Genomic DNA, 8,500 nt, shown 5'->3' with positions numbered 1-8,500 from the left:
ATTAATATTACATGATATACACGTGTATTAAATATATTTTTAGTTTTTTAAACATAACGAGTTTTAATATTGGTTTCTTCTATTTTTTTTTTTCATCTTTGTAAAATTTGAAATCGTTATTTTAATCTTAAAATAATAAAAATTTGGTTTTAATTTTGGAAAAGAATTAAATGCACCAAAGAGGAAATCCCCACATATAGGATGGATATGTTTATTAATTTAATAAGTAAATTAATAACTTCACATAAATAATTAATATTACATGGATATACACGTGTATTAAATATATTATTAGTTTTTTAAACTTAACGAATTTTAATATTGATTTCTTATATATTTTTTTTGTTTTTCATCTTTGTAAAATTTGAAATCGTTATTTTTAATCTTAAAAAAAATATTAAAAATTTGGTTTTAATTTTGGAAAAGAATTAAATGCACCATAGAGGAAATCCCCATACATATTATAGATATATTTATTAATTTAATAAGTAAATTAATAACTTTCTGAAGTATACAATTAATAAATAATTAATATTACATGGATATACGCGTGTATTAAATATATTATTATTTTTTTAAACTTAACGAATTTTAATATTGATTTCTTATATTTTTTTTCATCTTTGTAAAATTTGAAATCGTTATTTTTAATCTTTAAAAAAATATTAAAAATTTGGTTTTAATTTTGGAAAAGAATTAAATGCACCATAGAGGAAATCCCCATAGATAGTATTGATATATTTATTTATTTAATAAGTAAATTAATAACTTTCTGAAGTATACAGTTAATCAATAATTAATTTACATGGATATACACCTGTATTAAATATTTGAAATAATATTCAGTATTAAATATATTTTTAATTTTTTAAACTTAACGAGTTTTAATATCGATTTCTTATTTTGTTTTGTTTTTCATCTTTGATATCGTTATATTTAATCTTTAAAAAAGTATAAAAAATTGGTTTTAAGTTTGGAAGAGAATTAAATGCACCATAGAGGAAATCCCCATATATAGTATAGATATATTTATTAATTTAATAAGTAAATTAATAACTTTCTGAAGTATGCAGTTAATAAAAAATTAATATTACATGGATATATACGTGTATTAAATATATTAAATAATATTAAGTATTAAATATGTTTTTAGTTTTTTAAACTTAACGAGTTTTAATATCGATTTTTTTTTCCTCTTTGTAAAATATGAAATCGTTATTCTTAATCTTTAAAAAAAACATAAAAGTATTGGTTTTAATTTTGGGAAAGAATTAAATGCACCATAAAGGAAATCCCCATATACTATATAGGTATATTTATTAATTTAATAAGTAAATTAATAACTTTCTGAAGTATACATTTAATAAATAATTAGTATTACATGGATATGCAGGTGTATTAAAGATATTAAATATATTTTTTATGTGTTAAGCTTAACGAGTTTTAATATTGATTTCTTATATTTTTTTTTCATCGTTTTAAAATTTGAAATCTTTACTTTTAATCTTTAAAAAAAGATAAAAATTTTGGTTTTAACTTTGGAAAATAATTAATTGCACCATAGAGGAAATCCCCATATATAGTATAGATATATTTATTAATTTAATAAGTAAATTAATAACTTTCTCAAGTATACTATTAATAAATAATTAATATTACATGGATATACACGTGTATTAAATATATTAAATATATTTTTAGTTTTTTAAACTTTATGAGTTTTAATATTGTTTTCTTATTTTTTTTTCATCTTTGTAAAATTTGAAATCGTTATTTTTAATTTTTTTAAAAATATAAAAAAATTTGGTTTTAATTTTGGAAAAGAATTAAATGCACCATAGAGAAAACCCCCATATATAGTGTAGATAGATTTATTTATTTAATAAGTAAATTAATAACTTTCGGAAGTATACAATTAATAAATAATTAATATTACATGGATATACACGTGTATTAAATATATTTTTAGTTTTAAACTTAACGAGTTTTAATATTGATTTCTTATGTTTTTTTTTCATCTTTGTAAAATTTGAAATCGTTATTTGTAATCTTTAAAAAAATATAAAAAAAATTGGTTCTAATTTCTATGAAATATTATTCTTTGATTGTCATTTCTCAAAATTTAAATAACTATTTTCAATTCCCAGAATTCATTCTAAGATAAAGAAATTATATTTATTTTGGGTAAATTCCCTATCTAGCACCATTTACACTTTTATTTTCCTATCTAACACTCTTTTGTTTTTATTTCCCTGTCTAACACCCTTTTGTTTTTATTTCCCTATCTAGCACCATTTCAAAAAATAAATAAATAAATAATTTTTTGATAATTTTAATTTTGAATGCATTAAAAAATAAATATTTTTAATATTTAAAATAGTTAGAAATATAATTAATGAATAAAGAAATAAATTTTTACAAAATAAAAATAAAAAAGTAATAAATTTAAAATGTTTAGTTTAAAATTATTTTTTTAAGAATGAAGAAAATAAAAAATTAAACCCTACAATAACATAAAAGTTGAATCTATAAACATAAATTAATATTTATTTTTATTATTATTAATGATGTAATCATGTTAATTTCAAGTAAAAAATACAGGACATAATTATAAAAAAAAATCAATTAGTATTAATTAATAGTGGACACACAAATAATATTGAAGTGTCTATCCTAAATGCAAAATCCTAAAAAAAAACTAATGCAAATGTTACACTTAATGCTTAAAAATGAGAAGAAAAAATTACAAAAATAAATAAGTTTAGAAAATAAAAACAACAACAATAAAATAAAAACAAAAAAACAGAAATAAATAAAGAATGGCAGAAAAAAAGTAATAACTAAAAACATAAAAGATATAAAATAAAGACAAAACAAAATAAGATAAAGATAAAAAGATATTAAAAAGATCCAAATAAGATAAATATAAGAGATATAAGACGATATTAAATAAGTATATGTTGACTATGAAAAGAAAAATAAATGAAAGATGATTATTCATTTAATATTTTCTTCAATGGTACATTAAATAGTTTGTGCAAAATGAAACATAATTAATGACGAGAAGTGCACAATCCAGTAATACACACAAGTTCTTTATGTGTATCTTGGTGTTTGACAATATGAACATTTTTTTGTTCAATCTCTTATGTCCATATCAATCCTTATTCAACTTGGTTTTTTTATAAGTATGTCCTGTATTTTATACTTGAAATTAACATGATTACATCATCAATAATAATAAAAAAAATAAATACTAATTTATGTTTATAGATTAAATTTTTATGTTGTTGTATAGTTTAATTTTTTATTTTATTCATTCTTAAAAATATAATTTTTAAACTAAACATTTTAAATTTATTACTTTTTTATTTTTTAATTTGTAAAAACTTATTTCTTTATTCATTAATTATATTTCTAATTATTTTAAACATTAAAAATATTTATTAAACATTAAAAATATTTTTAATGCATTCAAAATTAAAATTATCAATTTTTTTTTAATTTTTTTTTTTTTGAAATGGTGCTAGATAGGAAAATACAAAATAAAAGGGTTAGATAGGGAAATAAAAATAAAAGAGTGCTAGATAGGGAAATAAAAACAAAAAAGTGTTAAATGGGAAATAAAAATGTAAATGGTGCTAGATAGATAATTTACCCTATTTATTTTACCTTTTTAAAAGTTTTCTTTTTAAGTATGACATGTATGAATAATATTAACATATATAATTTGAAATGATTTCTTAACTTATTATTCAATAGTAGATAAGGAATTAGTGTCATATAATAATAGAAAAAAGTAACAAATTTTAATCTTAAAAGAGTAAAACACAAAGGAGAAGTTTTATAGAGACGTAAATCAAAATCATGACTTTTATAAAAAATAAAAACATATTTAAACTGTAATATTAATTAATGTATTTAATATCAAATATGTGTTTAAAAATGAAAAAAAAAATATGCTGAAACAGATACTTGATCATTAAAGACATTAAATAGAATTATTAATTAGTTGTACATTAATTATTAGAGTTTATATGTGAGTTGATTGACAAAGTCTGATTGGGTTAGGAAGAATTGACAGATGTTGGGAGTTGGCATCATAAATATGGTCTCTGCTGCCCTCATTTTTCTCCCACAACCTCTTCTCACTCTGCATTAACAAAAAGTGCAAAGTTTTCACTCTCTTTTTTCTTCTGCAATTCAAATGGCTTCACAACCAGAAACAGAGCATCCCAACAAGGCTTTTGGATGGGCAGCACAGGACACATCTGGTCATCTCTCCCCATTCAAGTTCTCCAGAAGGTATATGCACCATGCAAATCTCCTTCTACATTATCTTCATCTTTTCCAATTACTTTTTTTCAATATTTTTTCTTTTGTTTTGAAGGATATAATTTATCTATTGGACAAAGAATAAATTGTTGACTTAAATATGTATTTTGCTTTTGTTTTTAACATCTAGATCTCAACATTTTTTATTGAATTTGATTTTATAATTTTTAATCTGATTCGTGTTATTTTGTGTTTGTTCCTTTGTTCTGTTGCATTGTTCTAATTCTCATGACATTTTATTGATCTTGAGTTAGTTTAAAAAAATATTTAACAAGGACTAAAAGGCAAATGATCTACACATTAGAAAAAATATATTTTCTAGAAATTAAAATAAAATAATTAGGGGTATAAGATTTGAATAGGGAAAACAACAACTGAATAACTAAAGTAATTTCTCCTCCTTGCAAGAATGTACTAAGAGCAACAATAATAAAAAATGTTTGCAATAATCATCAAAGAAAGACCAATAATTTTAATGTGAAAAAACTCTCCTAGTGTGAGAAGTAAAAATTCAAAACAGTCAATCAAGTTCTATCAAGATCAAATATAAATATAATTTTGGTTTTTAAATTTAGTGTTTTAAAAAGCATGGGGTGCTTGAAGAAAGTATGAAAATACAAGAATGCCTTTTAAGTTAAGTGAGACAAGTTGAATACCCAACCCAATACATAGTACAAGTTAAATTTGACAGCAGAACAAAAAAAGTTTTGATAATTTTTTATTTCTTGGTTTGCAGAAATAAATGAGCATCTTGAATGATAATTTAAATTTTGAAATGAATTTTGTTATTTTGCCAGGGCAACAGGGGAGAATGATGTTGCATTCAAAGTACTGTACTGTGGAATATGTCACTCAGACTTACATATGTTAAAGAACGAGTGGGGCGTCTCAGTCTATCCTCTTGTTCCTGGGTACGTATATCTCAATATTATGTGCTTTTTGTTTTCCTTTGTTAAACTATCATTTCTTATTTGTGGAGATTCATTTTTAGATAATTTGTGAGGATGGTCAGTTCTAAATGTAAATGAAGGTGAGTTCATCATGTAACATGTTAAATTTGATTGGAATTTGTGTAGGCACGAGGTTGCTGGTTTGGTGACAGAGGTGGGAAAAAATGTGCAAAAGTTCAAAGTTGGAGACAAAGTTGGTGTGGGTTGCATGGTTGGATCCTGTCACTCCTGTGAAAGCTGTAGTGAAGATCTTGAGAATTACTGCCCCAAAATGATTCTGACATACAATGCCAAGTATGTTGATGGCACCATAACATACGGAGGCTACTCTGACTCAATGGTTGTAGATGAACAATTTGCGATTCGCATTCCAGATAACCTACCTCTTGATGCTGCTGCTCCTCTCCTGTGTGCTGGGATCACTGTCTATAGCCCTTTGAAATATTATGGACTTGACAAGCCTGGCCTTCATATTGGTGTGGTTGGTCTTGGTGGACTAGGTCACATGGCTGTCAAGTTTGCCAAAGCTCTTGGAGTTAAGGTCACAGTAATCAGCACATCTCCCGGCAAAAAGAAGGAAGCCATTGAGAATATGGGGGCTGACTCATTTGTTGTTAGCCGTGAACAAGATGAAATGATGGTAATTATTATATGCAAATTGTTTTGTTTGTCACTGGTTACATGTTGTGTGTGCTATAAATTTGCTTCTTTGTTGTAAAGTAAAAGCATTACTGTAAGAAATAATCACTCACCAACTTCCTATGTTCCTCACTAAATGTCTATGCAGGCTGTAATGGGAACCTTTGATGGAATCATTGACACAGTTTCTGCTAACCATCCCCTCGTGCCTTTGATTGGCCTGTTGAAGCCTCATGGTAAATTAGTCATGGTTGGTGCACCGGAGAAGCCTCTGGAAGTTCCAGCATTTTCTTTACTTATGGGTAAGCAAATGTATACAAAATAATATTGAGAAAAATTGCAGACAAATGTCAATGGCCACAAATGAATACAGAACTCTTCATATTTAAGTTGAAAGTATAGTGATGAACAGTTTTTGCAACCTTGATTTAGTTTGTATTAGAATGAAAATGTGCTTTAGAGTAATTTGGAAACTTTAACTGTAATTGGCAGGGAGGAAGATGATTGCTGGCAGTGCAATGGGAGGGATAAAAGAGACGCAAGAAATGGTTGATTTTGCTGCCAAGCATGGTGTGAAACCTGACATCGAAGTTATTGGCATGGATTATGTGAACACTGCAATGGAGCGCCTCCTGAAAGCAGACGTGAAGTACCGATTTGTTATTGATATTGGAAACACGTTGAAGGCAAGTTCTTGAATAATGAATATGCATGCGTGTTTCAGACTTCAGAGACTGAACGTTGGGTGAGAGAAAAAGATTGAGTCTGAATTTTCTTTTGTTTTTGTTTTAGCATTATGTGTGTTGTCGTAGTGAGTTTTTAGTTTGAGGATTATCTGTGATATTCCTCCAGAAATAAGAAAAATGTGGGGGGGGGTGAAATTGTATGGCGTTACATTTTAAAGAGAGAAATTCCGCGTGAATCTGGAGTTGTTTTTATTTTAGTTTGCAAGAATAGGTTCGGTTAAACAATTTTATAATAGTTGAGTCACATAATTATTTGTCTTTAATCTCGTACAACGTTTTCGACATATCAATATTCTTAAAAGAAATACTCATTTCTCTTGTTTTGAGGAGGAGATTGAAGAAAACATAGATCACTTCGATCATATCAGTGAATAAATCTTAAATCTTGATCTGATTAATGAAATAGTAACATTATAATATATAATTCACTTGTTTATTAAAATGAAATCAAATTCATATTAACAAGCTATCATAAATGAGATTATAGTTGAAACTATAATTACTACTCCTGATGGTTCCTATTGGACCGGAAAATATTTTAAGAAATTCTACAATCACTAATTTAAATCCATTGAACATCAATTCTAAATTATTGAAAAGTCTTCAGAATTCCATTTTAATTTTATAATATTCTTTCTTTACAAAGGTGTTTTTTCATAATTAGCGGACCGTTTGATGGAAACTAATACTCATTGATTCAGATCATTCAAATAATCGATGAAGTAAGCAACCGATTAGAAATAATCAAAATGAAAAAGATAAAAAAAGTAAAATTAGAGGCAGAAAAAAGGCAATATCTAAAAGATGTTTTTCATTAAATTTTGAAATTGGTAAATGCTCATGTATAACGTCTAAAACAGTTTTTGAAATGTTTTTTTTTTCAATTTTAATAAGCAAATGTTCATGCATAAAAATTGTTTAAGGAATTTAATTAATTAATTATTGTAAGCTTTCTTATTAAAACATATAGCATTATTGAACAGTGGCAATGGAGGATACCATGGACAAGTGACTGGTTTGAGTGGAAGAAAGACATGGCCATTGATTTCGTGAAGGAATTAGAAGGACGTGAATGATGAGTGGAGATAGAAGGAGGACAAATCCCTCCCAACTATATTCGGTGAGGTCTGCTTATAGAAAGCTAAATTATAGTGTTCGGGGGTTTAAATATGGAGAATTATGGAAAACGAAACATTACCTCAGCCCAATTTTTTGCGTGGCATATAATTATACATAGGTAAAGTTGTTTTTTTTTTTATAATAAATAAATAAATAAATAATAAAAATATTTTAAAAATACCTTAACTCTTATACAGTGAAAGGTACATATGGGATTTGATTTTGAAGATAGAGGTCGGTGGAAAGTAGGAGATGGGAAAGAAATCAGATTATGGGAGGATAAGTGGTTGGAAAACATCCCTCTAATGCATAAATTCCCTAGATTATATTTAATCTCCTTGGATACTGGTTGTACTCTGTCACAAGTTGGGAGTTGGAGTAATAATGGTTGGTCCTGGAAACTGCGGTGGAGAAGAAATCTTTTTGTGTGGGAATCCAGTCTACTTGATCTTCTAATGCGGAAGTTGGATACCAAAAGGTTAACAAGAGAAGGTGGAGTTAAACCTGATAAATGGCTATGGAGGGATGTGGATCATACGGATTTCTCTGTGAAGGTAGCATATAAGTGCCTCATGGGGGAGGAGTCAGTAGTGGGGGAGGATCTGTTCGCGAATTTCTGGACTTTAAAGACCTTACCTTCGGCACATTTTTTGGCTTGGAGGGTGTTACGTAATGCTATTCCTACTAAGGACAATCTTTCGAGACGCGGTA

General features: G+C 26.5%; 1 protein-coding gene across 1 annotated transcript; it reads left to right on the top strand.

The window, feature by feature from the left end:
• Nucleotides 1–4,062: 4,062 nt before the first annotated feature.
• On the top strand, nucleotides 4,063–6,933 carry LOC137811290 (probable mannitol dehydrogenase). The gene is made up of 5 exons (XM_068612979.1): nucleotides 4,063–4,305; nucleotides 5,133–5,246; nucleotides 5,412–5,925; nucleotides 6,073–6,226; nucleotides 6,417–6,933. Exons 1-5 carry the CDS (start codon nucleotides 4,208–4,210, stop codon nucleotides 6,620–6,622), a joined length of 1,086 nt encoding a protein of 361 aa, XP_068469080.1. The 5' UTR covers nucleotides 4,063–4,207; the 3' UTR covers nucleotides 6,623–6,933.
• Nucleotides 6,934–8,500: the final 1,567 nt, after the last annotated feature.

The sequence above is a fragment of the Phaseolus vulgaris genome, chromosome 2, assembly GCF_000499845.2.
Source record: "Phaseolus vulgaris cultivar G19833 chromosome 2, P. vulgaris v2.0, whole genome shotgun sequence".
NCBI lineage: Eukaryota > Viridiplantae > Streptophyta > Magnoliopsida > Fabales > Fabaceae > Phaseolus > Phaseolus vulgaris.
The sequence above is the reverse complement of the archived record's forward strand: the minus strand, read 5'-3'. Positions and strand labels throughout refer to the sequence as shown.

Excerpts from the sequence above, each read along its gene's own strand:
- LOC137811290 (XM_068612979.1), top strand. The coding sequence starts at position 4,208 with ATGGCTTCACAACCAGAAACAGAGCATCCCAACAAGGCTTTTGGATGG. Across the intron at positions 5,247-5,411 it reads GTCTATCCTCTTGTTCCTGG|GCACGAGGTTGCTGGTTTGG; the intron begins GTACGTATATCT and ends GAATTTGTGTAG. Across the intron at positions 5,926-6,072 it reads GTGAACAAGATGAAATGATG|GCTGTAATGGGAACCTTTGA; the intron begins GTAATTATTATA and ends ATGTCTATGCAG.